The 18208-nt window shown below is 43.5% G+C and overlaps 1 protein-coding gene across 11 annotated transcripts in view; it reads right to left on the bottom strand.

Annotated features, from left to right (window-relative positions):
- The window catches only part of Tenm2 (teneurin transmembrane protein 2), a 1223220-nt gene that overhangs the window by 278461 nt on the left and 926551 nt on the right, over positions 1–18208 (bottom strand). For all 11 annotated transcript variants that reach the window (XM_085829022.1, XM_085829023.1, XM_021175392.3 and 8 more), the window contains one exon: positions 10709–10943. In XM_085829022.1, coding sequence (XP_085685148.1) covers positions 10709–10943 — 235 coding nt within the window. The remainder of the gene's footprint in view (positions 1–10708; positions 10944–18208) is intronic.

Raw genomic sequence — 18208 nt, 5'->3', positions numbered from 1 at the left:
CTCCAATCTCACCCCAGTCCTGACTCTTTTCCAATCTCCTTCTCTGTTCCTCTTTTAGTTTGAAATAATCTGCCCACTTTAGCTTGATGAAGAACTTTACCCTTTCCTCTAAATGAAACAACATATAATTTTGAAGATGGACCCAAAGAGAACCTCATCTTGATATTTTTCTTATATTTCTAAATTCAAGGGGAGCCATGAAGACAATACAGAGACCAAATTTCCCAGGCACATACTGAGTGGGACCTACCTACCTCTTTTGCCCACCTATGTCACCATCACACCCACTATTACCTTGAAGCTCTTGGAGAGTTTACATGTGCTTGCTATCTTCCCCCCTACTTTAGCCTTATCATTTCCCATAATTCTGAATTAGTTTTCAGGGATACAAGTACCAAGGAACAGCACTGGTAACATTAGGCCATGTTGCATTTTATGACGAGAGTTTTTTTTTATCTAATTAAACATTGAACAATTTTGATGTTGCATCTATTATGGTCCATTAGGGATCTGACTGACCTCTGCAAGACATCCTACTCAAGATTTTCACAAGCAGGATCAAACACATTATCAAGAGCACTGTGAGCATAAGCATGGAGTTCAGTGGTTTTCATTCATGGTTTTATTAAGAAGCAAACCCCCAAAACCTTCAAAGTAATTCCACTTCCCATAGGTAAAACCACTTTCACCGCCATTTCCAGGAGGTGGGAAATGTATCAAGATGGTTTGAGTTAACTTTCTCATCATGAACCCTCATAAAGAGCACTGGTTAGTAAGACAATAAGTGAGCATGTTTTAATTAGAAAATGTGGAATCCAAGCACTTTTGCCGGAAAGACAGTGATAGCTTAAAAGAGACATCAGGAGACTAATAAAAGTTAAAATGCATTAAGTAGCCACAGTGAACTCAAAGGTAAAGTCATGGGACGTTTGAGAAGTGAACCAGAGAGGGTGATGAATCAGAAGTGGGTGGGAGGGAGTCAGTCAGTGGAATCGACTCCTTCTCTTTCATTGAATTCAGTTGCAAACCTCCTTCTGTGCCCAGGCAAGCAAGACAACTCAGTGCCCTGAAATTCCTCCACCTCCTACCCTAGCCACTATACTCTCTACCCAGAAGAGAAAATAATTGCACCCAGGCTATAAGGGAAGATTGGTTGGTAGTGAGCAAAATAGCACTGAGTGCGATTGGGGTTGATCTGGAGTTTTTTGTTAGACACTTTCACTTTTACATCCACTTACTGGTATGATGTTTGGCTATGGGTTATGTGATATCCTTTCCAAATCAGGCTCTGTGTGGGCCTGTGATTCTTCCTAGCCAATCAGTGTGCCCTGTTCTCTAGTTCCGGGGGTCAGTAGTGCTGGGTGTGATCCCAGCTGGGTTTTATGGGCCTCTGTCAAGAGAGTGGACTTGAAAATTAGAAATAGCTAGTAGGATGTAGATATAGTGGAAGTGACCTGTGTTGTAGATGCTATACTTTGGAAACTGAGCTCCAGGGCAGTTTAGCCTACAGAGTGAGACCTTGTCACAAAGAGACAAAGCACAAGTCTAGGAAGAAGAGCCTTTTGTTTTTTCAATGAGGCTTCTGAACTATAAGTATATAGATAGCTCACAGGGCCTGTAATGATGCCAGCAAAGCAGTCTCCTCTAGGAACTATGTTCAGAAACACAGAAAAGACAGGCCGTGACAGATGCCTAACGTCCAACGTAAGTACCCCAGCCCAGTCTGCTAAGGACTTTGTCTCTCCTTTTTGTCTCAGACGTTACACCTCACATTTCTTTTGCCTGATATGCTGACAGGAGACAAGGACATCTGCCCCGTGGGGCTTTGTCTCAGGCAACTGATGTAAAGCACCCAAGCCAATGCTTGGCATAAATGAGACATCTCCAACAGGAGTCTGTCTGAAAAAAGAGCCCAAAGAGCATCCAGTGGTTTTGGAAGCAGGAAGCTTTTTATTGGGTCCACTTTCTCCTCACATAGACTGTGGTGGAGAAGCTGGAAGGTTGAACTTGGTGCCTTCAGCATCCTGTTCTAAGACACACTGGGAAGGAAGACCCCTCATCCGAGGACCAGAGTGCCCAGAATACTACATCCACATAGCACTGTTTCAATCTTAAGAACCTTTATGGTTTTCCTTTTATCTTATTGAGTTGGGGGTGGTAGGGCTAGAGGCAGACATGCTTTTCTTAAGGACCCATCCAATGGGTTCTTAAATGAGCCTCCTATGCCCTCAATATGTGTTTCCAAGTAGGGTAAGGGACACCTAGGTTGATGGGAAATGAAAATAATCATTGAAAGAAATTAGCAGGATTTCTGATAATCATTCAAGTTATAATCATTTAACAAATTAATATGTATGCACACATGATTAAAGTATCGATGGCAGAAACTTGGAGAGGATGTTTGCTGTCTTGCATTACTTACTATGAGCTAGAAATAATCCAACAAGTGATTTAAACATACCTAACAAATTCAAGGGTAAACCTTCTGTGTTTGGGCTTCTAAAGGAGAACAATTCACAAATGGGCTGTGAGATGAACCCCACATTGATTGGCAGGTCTTGGAGGCAATGAAGTTACCTGAGGAGAGTTTCCTAAACACACTCATAGATTACACTAGACTACGCAGCTCCAGGTGGACATGATGAGCCTGTCCCTGGCAATGGATTGCAATCCTAAGGACACAAGATCCCAACTCACAGAGGCAAATAAAGCTAAGGCCAATAAATTAAAGGAACCCTCAAAAACATTACAGAGCCCATTTCCCCTGCCTGAGAGAACTATCAATGCCTTGCCTGACTTCTGTGAGCCTCTCCCCATCTGAGCCTGAGAAAACAACCCAAGGGAAGACTTCAGGAAATGCCCCAAGGGAGTGACAGTTGATATTAGCTGAGTGGGTGAAAGAGCACAGAGAGAGATGGAAATATTTGGTTTTTTTAAACTGTGAACTTAACCCAAGAGGCTTCAACATTTACACAGACTCGGCGAAGAGTCTTGCTCTTCCAAGGCACGACCACGAGGTGGCCTCTATCCTTAATTGGGTCCCCAAGGCATGTGCTGTGGAGGGATGAATTTTTATAAAAAAAGTTCTTTGTACCTGGAGGCTTAACTCTGGCGACTTGCAAGCAAGAAGTTCAAGCCTTCAAAGCTTTAGTCAACTTAGCACTTTTTAATTTTACAGAAGGGGACCAAATTGTAAAAGGACGGCTTCTCCTTGGGTACCTCTGCCTTCAACATTTGCAAGCCATGCCGCACGTAGGCTTACAGACGTCTCGAGTAAGATGTAATGCTTGCACCATTCTTATTGCACCTTGTAATTTGCACGCATGCCACGACACGTTATTTATTTTCTTATTAATGGGTCTGAGTGTGTTTAACACCACAAGCCATAAATTGCAGAGCAGTGGATTAGACGAGGTGCTCTTTATTTTTCTGCTGATTGTCAGAAAGTGATGTGGGGTTTGAGATACGTTTCCCCTCCAGCCCCCACTGACACTGCTCCCCCCTCTTTACAGCCTCTCTCACCTCCATCCAAGTACCAGCCCCTTTGCTTCCATCTGATAAAGGTGGGGCAAACAAGAAAGCCATGGCCTGGTTTCTCACTGGCAAGCTTGCCTATTGAGCAGCTCTGTTATTGAGATTAATAAGCTGCCAGTTTCCAAGGAAGACTAACAAAACAGCAAAATTAAAGTGCAGTGCGACGTGAAATGCTGCTGGTGGCCAGGCGGGATCATGGTGTCAAAAAGGCAAGGTAAAGCTATAAAATAAGGCTGAGCTTGAAAGGCTAACCTCGAGGTCTCATTAATTTCCATGTTGCCTCTGATGAGAATTTAGAGGGGCATAATGTTTAGCAGTATGGAGAATCAAGCCACCTATTGATTTGAAAAGCGCTTCAATGCATTTGGTTCACTGGGAATGAATTCTACTTTTAAACCTTACTTGAAAACATTAGGAAGACGTGTGTGTGTGTGTGTGTGGGGGAAGCAAACAGGTTACCTTGGTTTAATATTCTCAAGATCATGCATGTCAGTGACGCTGTCAGAAAATTAATCCTTCGGTAGAAAAATCAATCTGAGAACAAGTTTGGAATAGCCTTTGGACTCAGCGGGGTGGGGATGTTTCAACAATCTGTCTGCTTCTCGGAGAAAACCTTATTTACTAAAAGATCTTGCATCCCAGTTCCCAAGTGCTCACTACTAACAAAACACCCAAATCAGGCCAGGATGACTTTGTCTCGAAGACAGGAAAGTATGAGGTTTTCTGATCTTAGGATTAAGACTTCTTGAATGTGCTTATTCAGCTCCACATGTTCACCTCTCAGAGGCCCTGCCATGGCTTCCTGCTCAAAGGACAACAGGCTGACCAAGTGAACAGCCATGGTACCTGTAGCCATGTGGCTGCTTCCTACCCACCTGGCAAAGTTCTGTTTGGAATGCAAAGCATGAAAATTGTGAAGCTAGCACACAGAGCACAAAGCAACCCCTGGAACCCAGCTTTCCTGCAGCCCATGCTTCAGTCACCAAGGTGTAGGGAGGTGTCTAGTTCACCATGCCAAGCTGCCACCAATTTATGACGTTGACAAAATCATAAAGGTATTTTAGGTGGTTTAGTAGAAGGGAAGCCAAGACAAATTATCGTACACGAGAGTTTTATTAGAAGAGATGCAACAGCACTAAGCCACAGGTAGCCATTATGGGGGCCTGAAAGGAGAGGCAGAACCTTCACTTAAAAAGGACAAAGGGAATTAGTGATCCAACTTAGTGCCAGGAGCCACAAGCAGGAAGGCACTAGATAAAAAGTAAAGTTGGAATTCAAAGTTTTCTTGGGCCTGGGTATCAGAGGGGGCTGGTCTTGCAGCTGCAATGGGAGGAAGAGAACGCTTACTCTCTGTAACAGATGTGATGTCACAGAAAGTGTTGCTTATCAGCGCTTCTGGGAGATAGAGAAATCTAATACCCAGAGATGCTTTGAAGAGCTCCTTATATCACGACTAGGTTATGATTTTGGCAACCACTCAGTCTATATCCAATAATATCCATAGATCATTTTTTATCTTATGTCATTCATAATGCATTGATTTCACCTTCTCCTTGGATGAGATAAGTTGATTTTCTGTTTTCTATTATGGTAAGTACCTTATCTAGTTCCAAATATGGCGGTTAGGGGCACGCCATTTGGAGTCAGGTAGACACAAGTTCAAATTCCAGCTTTGCCGTTTGATGTTGGGTAATGTGTAACTTAATATTCTGAGTTTGGGATCTCATTAATGCAATTGTCCACCCATTCATTCAATCCAACAGCATCTCTATGTAACCTGGATGGCCTCAGACTTGTGATTGTCCTGTCCCACTCTCTCCAATGTTCCCTGAATTTCAAATAGGAATAAGAACATGAAGGCTTAAGGGATTGAGTGGCACATGTATAAATCTAAATGGCAAGGAAACATTTCTGAAAAGGGAAAGTTGTTATTCAAGACATTTATGACTCTGTAGAGTAAATCTTTATCATAGTTCAAAGCCCTGTTCATTATATCCTTGCCTTCTTTTCTAGCCTGCTTTCTTTCCCTGGTACACTAGTGCTTCCCCCTCTCTTCCTCCCCCCTCACTCCCTCCTTCCTTTCCCCCTCCCCATCTCCTTCTCTTTTGTGTGTGTGTGTGTGTGTGTTGTATGCATAGGCTGGGGAAGATAACCTTCAAGCATCTTTATTCTTCTCTCTACCTTGTTTTGGGACACAGTTCCCTTTACTGTTGTGTAAGATGGTTTAGCTGGCCCAACAGCTTCTGTAGATTTCTTGCCCCCACTTCCCATTTTCCACAGGCATGTTGGGATTACAGGTGCTTGTGGCTATGTTTGGCTTGGTGGGTTTTGGGGATCAGGTTGTCTGACTTGTACAGTTAATGCTTTTTCACACTAAGCCAATCTCCCTAGTCCTAGAACTCTCTTTAAGCCTTACTGATGCCCATTTGTCATGGGACTTCTCTGTTCCTCTCATGGCCACTTTCACTACGGGAGAGATAATTTACTTATTCACTTGTTGGTGCTCTGCCTCATCCTGTCTAGCATTTCTGCACAGGCAAGGCTTGATGTGTGTGTGTGTGTGTGTGTGTGTGTGTGTGTGTGTGTGTGTGTGGTGTGAGTTCTCAATGTCTGGCACATAGTAGGCCTTCTCATAAGTAGTTCTAGAATGAATTATGGATGGCCATCTTGTAAAGCAACCTGTAAGACTTGCTTATAATTTCACAATGTGGATGATTAAAGTCAGGGTTTCTGGAGTTGCAGAATCTGGGAAGTTCTACACTGCTTAGTGATTCTCCTCGGTCACCTGCTACACAGACAGATTTGAAGGAGTTCGTCTCAGCAAAACACAGAGGGAAAGTTGGACTCTGTCACCAAGATATCGCTACTGTTTTAGACAAGAGAAGCTGACTTCTGACACTTCCCAAGAAACTGCAGAGTAGGAAGATTCCTGACCTTGGCTCTCTCTGTAGAGAAGGGCTAGACAGGTGATAGAAGACGGCAGGCAAGAAGCATGTCGGAACTTGATTCTATACAGGAGGAAGATGGAGGGTGGTGATTTATTGTACAGGCTGCCTTGCACTGTGGTCCTCTATCACATACTTAAGTTTTGTGGCTATGCTATGACTTATGGCATTGGGGGTATGACCCAGTTGGTAGAATGTCTGCTTATTAAAGCATATAGGTAAACTGACTTCAGTTGTGGAAATTTACATGCATTGTGCTCTAAAGGAATTAACATTTATATAGAGCATATAGGAATTTATGTGATTTCCATGTGTTCAGCTCTATATTTGAACAGCTTTCCTTATTGGTGTATGTGTGTGTGTGTGTGTGTGTGTGTGTGTGTAAGCCAGAAGTCACATTCTTTACCTTATGTTTTGAGACTCTCATTGAACCTGGAATTCATGAAGATGGCTAGATCAGTTGGACAGTGAGTGAGCTCCAGGGATCTGTCTGTCTCTCATTCTCCAGTGCCAGAATTAAAAGCCCTTGCTGCTGTGCTTGACTTTTCCATGAACTTAGGTCTTTGTGTTTGCATAGAAAACCCTTTGCTGATTGAGCCATTTCCCTGGCCCTACTTCCCTTTCTCATGTCATATATGTCTATGGCTCTGTAACCAGTATTTCCAGTTCTCTATATTGTAAGACAAACTGAAGAAATGTCAGGTGGTTTAAGGATCACTTTGCAGACCTCTTTAAGTCTGGTAGGGACATCAACACACAATGCTGAAAGGCAAGGACCTATCCTCACTGGATAAAAACACTGGGATTTGGCAGAATATCTCTGGGGATGGCAGGATGCCTGTTCATTATCTCCAGAGTAGGATCTCGTCCGTCACTCCCAGAAGTTGCAATGAATGAGGGGGAAGTTTTGAAGCTGTTAGTGAATTTCCACTTGGGGTTCTCAGTTTGTGGCTGCTTCAGATTCAGCCTTCAGAACACTGTGCCTTTAATGGCTCTTTCTCTATCTCGCGATGAACGGAGTCTAATTTATTATTAAAGAGGTGTGGTATCTATCAGCATATGCAGATACACTTATGTGTTTTCCCCATCTTTGGGTTGTGTGTGAGCTTGGAGAGGCATATGTACATCTTATTCATGACCTACCCAATCTCTAACATTACTCTTAGGAATTCAATACCTAACTGATAACAAGAGAGAAAATTTTACATTGTTTTAAATAGATGTGTTGTGTTTTAAAGCCTCCTTTTCCCTTTTTTTTTATAAAGGCCGAGCTAATGAAACCACAGTTGTGCTGAAATAATATGTTATGTAAATTCGTGTTATTTAATTTTATTTTCTATGTATGTATGTATGTATGTATGTATGTATGTATGTATATATGTATGATTGTATGTATTCCTCTGTGTGTGTGTGTGTGTGTGTGTGTGTGTGCACTTACATGCACAGACACGCGCATGTGTGAATATATACTATAACTGTGGGTAGAAGCCAGAGGTTGGTGTTGGGTGTTTTTCTTAACTGCTCTTTACCACAGCTTTTGACACCTGGGGTTCACTGTTAACTAGGCTGCCTGGTCAATGAGTTTCAAGGGTCCTCCCACCTCCTCCCATACCCCACCCCCAGTGCTGAGGTTGTAGATATGTGCTACTGTGCCTGGCTTTTACATGAGCGTAGGGGATTCAAACTCAGGCCCTCATGTTTATGCAGTAAGTCCTGTACCAACGAGCCATCTCCCCAGGCTGTTCTTTCTGTCAGGGCTAGGGATTGGACTCTGAGCTTCACAAATAAAAGGGTAGTCCTCCATCATTGAGCTACACCCCCGTGCCAGAAGAAAAATAGATTCTAAAAGTGCTGTGGACTATTGCTAAAGTTTTCATGTGCAACTCCACTGTCTGTTCAAGCTCTCTGTGCTCTGATGTGCGAAGGCTGAAATGTGGCTTGATTTCTGGGAGTTGCCCCAGTCCTGGACCACATACTCTCATTCCTTAATCTTTTGGATCTTGAACACACTGATCAAAGAACATGCAGGCGCCACTCTCACTTGTCTTTTCTTTCAGATAGACTTCAAGGGTTTGGAGATGCTGTCTACGTGCAGAGTTCATCTTTGATTCTCCTTTCCCAAGCACATCACTGAAGACGACCAGTCCTTGGAGAAATGTTACTTGTAGAAGGGCTCAGCAGAAGCACTCTAGAGAGCAGAGAGCAGGTGCTGAGAGAGATTATCTCCAGACAGTGGCAAAGTGACCCACTGCTTTTGTGGGTCCTTTCAACTGCGTGCGCAGCAGGGGGGCATTTTCTTAGAAGTGATTCTTCAAAACAAGCCTCCTGGGAAACCAACTGATTTTATCGGAAGCTGGGAGATATATTTATATATATATATCCTTTTAAAATATTCATATCTTATTATTTTATGTGTCTGAATGTTTTACGTGCATATACATCTGTGTATCATCAATACATGCCTTTATATATGTTCTTATGACCAAGGGGAGACTACTTTCAAGTAGCAGACTGATGGATCTAGCCCCGTAAATTGGACGATTTAATGCAAAAGATACAGACTGTTCACCTGAGCAGGTATCTACCTCCCTTACTGTGTGGGGATCTCTCTGGGTCCATGAGATTCCCTCGTAACTTAGTGTCTCTGTGACGTCAGAGACCTACGGCAGGACTTTAATCTCGACTGTATCTTTGAAGAAGAAATAATAACCATCTGTTTAGACCTCATTTCATAACTTCCTGGTCCCACTGAGATAATGTTTGAATGTATCAATGTACATAGAAACTACATATTAGCATACACATGAAATGCAGAATAAAGGTTTCATTCCAATGGCAACAAGGTAGTCATACAGCCTCGTCCCCCTCCTCTTTCTTTCTACCCAGAAACCCCTTTTCATAAATAATCACCTACTAACATAAAACGAGGGTGATAACAAACTCCCAAGTGCTTCCTAAACACAAGGAGGCAGAACAGAAAATCTCTTCTAGTTTGTTTGACCAGCAGCTTCTGGCACGGCCATTGGGAGATTGCTGCATTAGGGCAGATGTTAGTAATTATCTGTTTTGTATAATCCATTGGTATGATTTTACTGCCTTGACATCTTTCAAGCTTTGCAATTAGGGTTGTAGGCATAGATGAAAACCATGTCATAAAATGAAATTAGAGGTGAGTGTGAGTGCACTGACGAGCATGTACCGTACACCGATGCGCAGGATCTTACTGTTTTCAACTTTAAAGAAGTCACAGATACGCAACTACTCCAAATGTTATGGCTTTCTAGATTGCTTCCAGCTGTGGGCAGAAAATTCACCAGCCATTTCCAGAAACACTGCGGATTATTTCTCTTCTTCAAACCCAAATGATTAAAGCTTTAAAATTGACTTAAGCATTTTTTGAAGCATCCATACAAATGGATGCCTCTGTGGCTTTTTCAGATAAGCAGACAATTGGGCCACACAGACCAAGAAGGTGTCTGGGGATGGAATCACAAGGCTCTGCAGTATCAGACAAATCTACTCCTGGCCTTCTCTGTCCTTTGCAGGTTTGTCTACCACACTGTGTCCCCAGGGTCCTCTTTAAGCCTCCTGAAGGAGGAATGTGTGGTTTTTAGAAGGCCAGAAATGAAAGTGGGTGAAGGAAAGAACACAGAAAAACAAAAACCAAGCCAGACCCAGGGATGATAATTTCCAAGTCCCTTCCTGTTCCACTGCTTGTTTTTTTCCACATCTCTGTTTGCCCCAGAGCCATCAAGCTGTTAGTGTGTACAGGAGGGAGTAAAGTGGGCCAGCAGGTTGGATGAAATATAAATTAAAATTAGACTTCTGTCAGTCTGGAATCGGGGATTGTTTTCAAGGTCTCCCCAAACACTTAATTTCAAATGAGTCTTCATTTATTACTTCAAGAAAGGCCAAATGCATAATTTATCAGCAGCATTCAGTCAATATACCCTTATAAGCACATTTCCCATGAGCCTTTGAGTAAAAATATGTTATGCTAATTCTATTAGTTGGGTACACAAGAGCTGTCTAAGAGAGTCAACAAGCATTAAAAGGAGACACATGTGAACAAAGAAATACTGATCAACCTATTGTCCAGGGTCAAATTACCAAGGGATAAGGAGGTGTTAAGCTTGTCTCCTTATGCGGGCAATGTCTCTCCAACCAGAACTCAGAGCCACCCTGAGCCACGTGACTCCGGTGACTTAGCGTGGGGAACAAGGACTTACCGAGTCTCCAGTGGGACGTTACTGTTCAGCACCCAGCTATCCTGGAGCTGAACAGACTCTGGGGTGGTGGCCAGGTCGTTGGGCGCAGGAGCTGGGGCGTGGATTTGACTCCGCCGATTGGTCAGTGAGTTCCTGTTGAGGGAGTTGGCCGAGGAATGGTGGTGGGACAGGGTGTGGTTATGAGGGGGCGGCAGAGGGGGCCTCAGTGTTGACTGGCTGTGGTGGTTCGGAGGGCCTGAAAGAGAGGAAGGAGAAACAGCCATCAGTACCTGTCCATTCTAGCCTCAGGAACTCTGCACCTATGAGGTAGGCTTTGAAGCCAAAGTCTCCACATCTACAGTGACTGAAAACCACAAACCAGAGATAATAGTTGGGACTGCATAGAATGCCCCGGTGTTATTAGTCACAAACAAATGCTGTGCTTTAGTTTCTACTTATCAATATGCATCAATTAGAGAGCAAAGAGGATTGAGGTTAGAAAAGCCAAGTAGACAAGGAATAGAATTATCCCTGGAATTATCTGATATTGCAGTGGAAGAGATAATACACTCAAGGCTGACTCTGCTGTGACAAGTTTTTATTCTGTTTCCTGGTAAAACTTAAAGGCCCAGGTCCCCTAAAGCAAGCAAGCAACAAACAACCCAGATATTCTTGCAGAAGTGGAAGATACAATAAGAGTTACCAGAGGCTATGCTGGTGGGAGACATGAGAATTTGACCAGTGGACACAGACATGGGAAGGCCAAGTTCTGGGGTTCTGCTGCACAGTTGAATAATTATAGTCAAGAGTAAAGCATATTCTCCATTGAAGACTAGTCTCTTGAATGTTTTGTCACAGAGAAAACATTCAGGTGTTTCACCTGCTGTTTCAGGTGGCAGGAATGCTAACAACCTGGGTTTGATCATCACACAGGGTATTGAAGTATCACACTGTATCCCATACATTTGTGCTATTATTGTATGTCAATCAAAAATAGTTGTTGGGCCAGGGAGACAGCTCAATGGGTAAAGTATTTGCTGTGTAAGCATAAGAATCTAGATTCAGATCCCCAGAAGGTATGTATGTCAGACACAATAATGCTCCAATCATAGCCCTTCTTTGGTGATATGGGAGGCCATGAAAAGAGAATCCTCAGAAACTCTTGGGGCAACTAGCCTAGCACACATAGTGGAAGACATCCAAAGATGCTGTCTCAAAGGAGATAGATGGTGAGATCTGATACCTGAGGCATAGGACACACACACACACACACACACATACACACATTACACACATACATACCCTTACATACTCACACACATAACATACACTCATACACACACACAGAGATAGAGGTCTTTCATTTAAATCATGGTAATGACTCGGTAGGAAATAAGGCATTCTGGCTGTGGCCAGGATTGAACTGGAGTGGGTATGAAGTGCTCTTCAGAGGATCCAGGTCAGTGTGTGCCTAAAGGGCTAAAGGCAATGATAGGAAACACCAGGCTCTGCACTTTTGGAGAAAGTTTCCTGGGTTTTTAAGAAGTTGACAATTCAAAACAGATAGGTTAAATAAATAAGTAAATAAATAGGCATTAAAAACATACATATACTTGTATAGACCTTTTAAAAAAATGAGAGAGTCAGCCAGCCCCCTCTGAATAATAGGTTCATAGCTGCTCTCTACTAAGAGATGAGTCTTGAGAACAGTCTGCAGAAGGCCACAGGAGATGTTTCGAAAATCACAGTTCTGGCTCAAAATCTCAACCTATCTTACAAATACTGCAATCCTCTATCTTTGCAAGGGAAATGCTCCCATGAGATCTGCACCTCTGGAAAGGCCCTTGTGTAAATATGCCCACTCAGGATGGCTCTGCCCAAGGTTTGCCTAGCAAACCATCTGCACAATGCAGTGTTTTAAACATAAGGAAAGCAAAAGCAGTTCCTACTCGATGCAAGCCTATAATTTCCCTTTAATGGATACTGAAACATGACTTTTAATTTGTGTCCTTTGAGAAAGTCTATTTTTTTTTCTGAGGCCTCCAGTCAGTGTTGGCAGCTCACCAGGTGACTGCTGAGCCTTGTCATTTTGGCCCATGCCAACTTTGAAAATCCCCAGCCCCTGCCGTCCTGGCTTTAAGAAGCTGGCTCAAGTCATTTAAACAAGCAATTTGACACAGATTTCAACTACTTGTCTCCTTATGTGGCCAGGCTACATCTCCAAAAGGTGTAATCTACATTCTGGGGTTCCCGTGAAGCCGGGAGAAGCATTCCGAGGGAAAGACAACATGTCATAAAAGATAGTAGGTTTGGAGCCATCTCTACCAATGAAAACAGAAGCGAAAGTAAAGAATAGAGAAAACCTGTTCCTTGAACAGGTTGAAATTACTTGGGGATTTTTTTTTAAATGTTCAGAGAAAAGACAACTAAAGCTAAAACCCATTGGGAAATGCCACAGTACGGTTGTATAGATTTTAAATCGTGTCCTCCAAATGAACCTGTAATTCATGTTTTACATTAGGCAGCAGTGACACTTTAAATACATCTTCGGTGGAGTTTCATAGCTGTCTCGGGCTATTACATATGCTGGCATTGTTGCCTGACTAGAAATGTATGATTACATAGTTATTTAGCATTTGTCTGTCTCCTATTAGCGGGGAGAGGTGGGTAAGGGGCAAAGTGATGTAATAATGATCTCTCAGAGGCTCTCTCCAAGCCCCTCACACAGGGTTAATGCCTTCCCCTCCCCTCAGCTCTCATCCAGGTGGTGTCATTATTCCCTGTTAGTTAGGCAATGAAGAGGCTTGCCTGGGGAGGATGAGGTGAATCACTGTGCCGGGGGGGGGGGGGGGGATCCACACTCCCTGCTCCTAACCCCAACTTTCTATCTTCCTCTGCCCCCAGCTCCCATCCCCACCCCGCACTCAGGACCACACACTTTCTGCAAGAACAAAGAGCCAAATGAGAAGTGTAATTCCTGAATGAGTTCCCAAACTCCCTGTCTGTTCAACCCAGCTGTGTGGTCTTCACTCATTGTCCATCTGTGTGAGGAGTGGGTGGAATTCCTGTGGTGTGTGTGTGTGTGTGTGTGTGTGTGTGTGTGTGTGTGTGTGGTCTCCAAAGGTGATGCCTGGGTCAAGGGAAGAATGAGTTAGGCCGCTGTGTGGTATGTTCCACATACACTGGAGAGTGAGCATCCACACTAATTGAAAGAGAGGTCAAAGGCCTCTTTCCAGTTCACCTAAAAGGAAGGCTTAGAACTTTCTGGAAAAAAAAACAATGCAGAGAAATTAGAGTAGGGGAAGCTGAAAGAACACTCAGTTCTTCATTTGTTCTACCCTCCTATGAAGAAATGTGCTATTTCATTTCAAATAGGTGACTGAAAACTCTGAACACAAAAGCTACCTGGCACATCACTAAAGAGAAAGTTCTTGTTACCAGCTCTCACTTCCACAATACCGACTGCAGTTGCTCATGTATCCATTCATCTACCTGGTGGCCATATTCTCAGCCAGGTGTCCAAGATAGAAAAAATACTACTACACAGAGCAGAGTATGGAGTGAAGAAGGGATTAGTTGGAAGTTGGGGGAGGGAAATCTAAAGAATTATTGTATAATTATTGTGAGTGCCTGTTGCTTTCTAGTTGCAGAACTCTGAACACACTATCTTATTTATTCTCACTTTTACTCATGTACCAAAGCAGTGATGACCCACCAGGTCATATACTTGGGAGAAAGGATGAAGATATTGAGCATGCATGAACATACGTGCACTCCTGTGCAGAGAACACTGGGGTTCTTTTGAGGGTGAAAGGTGACGGGAAGACAAATGTAGCTCCAATTTAGCATTTAGAGTTTCGATTCTCTCCCTGTGGGTTGTGACCCCTTTGGGGGTTTCATATTAGATATTTATATTACAATTCATAATGTAGCAAATTACAATTAGGAGGTAGCAACAAAAATAATTTTATGGTTGGGGGTCAGCACAACATGTGGACGTGTGTTAAAGGGTCGCAGCCGTAGGAAGACTGAGAATCATTGATTTAGAGTAGCCCAAACTTCGGCTCTGCTGATCAGTGATCTCAGGTCACTTCAATGTGAACATTATGAAAACTCAGTCACTCCATGTGATGTTCTAGATTTCTGAAATAAAGCAACTGTGTTTCTTCTCCCAAGAGTAGGTTAGAAGTGCTCTCAGCTGTTTCTCTAGCATGCCACCAACACTAGTTATCACCTAAATGCAGCAACGACCTTTGCTTTGACAGCCATTGTGTTTCTGAATCCCCATTCTGCTGTTTTGATGACTCTGTTTGACCCAGGCACCTGGGGATTGTGGCAAATGCTCTTCTAATATGGTAAGTGATGATCGGCCCCCAAGTCACCTTCTGCATTCACCAGCTTTCAGCCCAGACATTCTGGGATCTGCTGCCTGGAAAGGTTTTCCATTTGGTAAGTTTCAAACAATGGCTGTCAACACGCCTAACTGCTTTCCAAGACTGTTTTCTAAGATATTCAAGTACATGAGAAGCCCTTTCCTAAACTGATGTGTAGCACCACTCCGTGTCGAAATGGAAATGAGGAAGCCAGCCTCATGGAAGAACCATGATGTCCAAGTTACAGACATTTATTGGGTTAGCTTGATGCACATATTATTGATGTCTCTCCTAGGACATGAATGCAAGATTACACAATAATGCAATTTAAATACAGTTAACTGCATCAGGTAAGTGCTTATAGAGTAGCAGGCTACTGAGTATGCCCTTACTGAAAACTTGTGCTGACTAGTTACACGATAGATAAGCTTAAGCTGAAACCCTGCATGGTCTAGCCTAGGCTGCACAGCAAGTCCCTGTCTCAAAAACAGGCAGATCATGGCCATCATCATTAATGATGAGAACCAGAAGTCATTTTTAGGTTCTGAATGACATTTTTAGGTTCTTTCACTGTGGGGAAAAAAAGGAACAGTTGTATTGGGTCTTTATCAAGAACTAAAGAAGTTGAGTGGCCTAGAAAAGCTAAGCAGATCTCAGGAAGGGTGCTTCCTATATGTACAAACATTGGAAGGTGGCTACGTGCTATGACTACCCCATGACAGACAGCACAGACTGTGCGGCTGTGCTTTAGATTTTTTATGGGACACTTGTCACTGGTTGATTCTAACACGGATACCAGCCGTGCACTTTATCCTAAGCGCTTAGGGGTTGACTTAAGAAAGAGAAGTCAGCCCTGCTCTGAGTCCTGATATCAGTTCCAGGATACATTTACCGACTGAAGTCTTGGCACATCTGTTCCCTCATCTGCTGACTTTGGCAAAGTTGCCCAAACACGTGTGGAGGCAAGCAGCAACCCACACTTCAGATAACAAAAAGGAAACTTTTTTTTTTTTTAAGGCTAGCTAAACTAAGGGAATAGATGGTTAATGATTGGCTGTTGTTACTGTGCTTTGCTTATATAAACAGTTGAGGGAGGCCTTCAGGCTGGGCCTGTTCTTACACGGCGAGAGGGTATGGAGGTGTGGGAGGGCAGGGACCAATGAAGACAGCCTTGTCTTACTTTATAGTAGGTACCAATTTTTCTTGGTGATTAAAAAGAATGATAAAGTGCATGTGAGAAAAAAATAAAAGTAGGGGCTTGCTGAACTGCTTATAAATCTCTCATTCTGGTGCTGACATGCCCACAGCCGGTCTTTAAGTATTTCATCCGCCACAGACCCTGAGATGATAAATTAACCACGAACTCTCTGCCTTGTACAGACCCACCTCTTCGGAGCATGCTGAATCCTGACAGCTACTTAAAGATGCTAAAAGTAGGATTGGTCTTGGCAGAGATTTTGGAGTCAGATTGGCTCCAGGACACCATTTATTTTGACCCTGGATGGGAGCTAGGGTAACTGAGGTGAGGAGCTCCAAGAACAGCAGCCTATGGTTAGGGCTAAGAAAGGAGAGTGGAGTGTTTTGGAGGACAACTGAGCAGGCTATGGGCCTTGACTCTGCTTTGACCATGTGCTAGATGCATAACCACCGAAAAGCTATATTTTCAAGTCTGCATCTTTATCTGTAGAATGGGTATTGTAAGCTTCCGTCTCTTACATGATCATTAAGGAAATTGTATGAGATGCTATTATAAAGAATCTTGGGCTAGTAAGATGGTTCAGCCAGCAACCACGATGACCTGAACTCAAGCCCTAGGATCCACATGGTGAAGTAGAGAATCAATTCCTAAAAGTTGTCCCACTGACTCTCTCTCTCTCTCTCTCTCTCTCTCTCTCTCTCACTGTATATACATATATATATATTTTATTATATATATGTATATATATATATATATATATATACATATATATAATAAAAATAAGGAACCTGGTAAAATTCTTGCCATTTAGCAAGCTACTCATATATATGATGATAACTATGCACGATAGATTCTGTAGTCAGTGATACCTATGATGGCGATAGGAACCACAGTAATGCAGGGTCCCTGGGGAATATGGTGAGCACCTCCTGGGACACCATGGCCTCATTGCCAGGCTCTTTGAGCTGGCAGATCTTAGAGGGAGGAACCCAGTGAATGTCTAGAGGCAAAACAACTAAGCCCAGGCCACACTGACTTGAAATGCAGCCTGGATATCAGGACACTCAGTGGTGTGGCCCCTGGCTTTGATAGAGGCAGTCCCAAGAATGTGTCTCTGACTTGGGACTCACAACAGTTCGTTTCCATATCCAGTGCAAATATTGCCATTGACCACAAAATGGTAACACTGGCTGGTGTTACCATGAATTAAGTCCCCCTTGTGTGTTGGCACTGAGCCAAACGGGAAATATACACGATCCTGATCCCCCTGTATTCCAGCTCACCGTTGTAGGATATGTAACTCATCATCTTCATGACACGGATACAGTGAGGGAAGCTTAGACCAGTTAAGCAATGCACCCATAGTCACACAGCTTAGCAGGAGTCACGGATGGCATTTGATCCCAGGCTTTCTTCCTCTCCCAGGCTTGTGCAGAGGAATGTAAGGCCAGAGCACATTCACAAGGGAAGGGACTCAACCCCAGCCCTGCCTGATGCTGTGCACAGAGCAGTACAGAAGGGATCTAGCTTGACTCAGCATAGTTAAATCTGTGAGACATGGGAGAGAACCGCCTTCCCCCAACTTCTCCACTGCCTCCGCCGGCTGCTTATGCCAGGAGAAATAGGCCAGAACAACCAAGCTGCAGCTCACAGTCCTTTTATGCCTTCTCAGAGGCCCTCCCAGTCCTCCCCTTCTGGGCTGCATCCCTGGTTTGAGTGATGAGCAGCAATTAGGTCTACAGAGGCAGGACCAAGGGCAAACTCTGTCATGGCTTGTCCTGCCCTGTTCTGACCCGTGGTACTCCGCCAACACCCTAGGGACAGATGGATAGAGGGATTGTCCAAATCCAGCCTCCTCCTGTGTTTGCCAAGAGATTTCCTGATTTGTCTCTAAATATAGGGTAGTTTGGATACTGAGCTTGCCCCCTCCTCCCCCTGTCTGAGCATCTA

This window comes from Mus caroli, unplaced genomic scaffold (genome assembly GCF_978045245.1).
Source record: "Mus caroli unplaced genomic scaffold, Mus_caroli_1 scaffold_13, whole genome shotgun sequence".
Classification (NCBI taxonomy): domain Eukaryota; kingdom Metazoa; phylum Chordata; class Mammalia; order Rodentia; family Muridae; genus Mus; species Mus caroli.
This window is presented reverse-complemented; position numbering and strand designations above follow the sequence as displayed.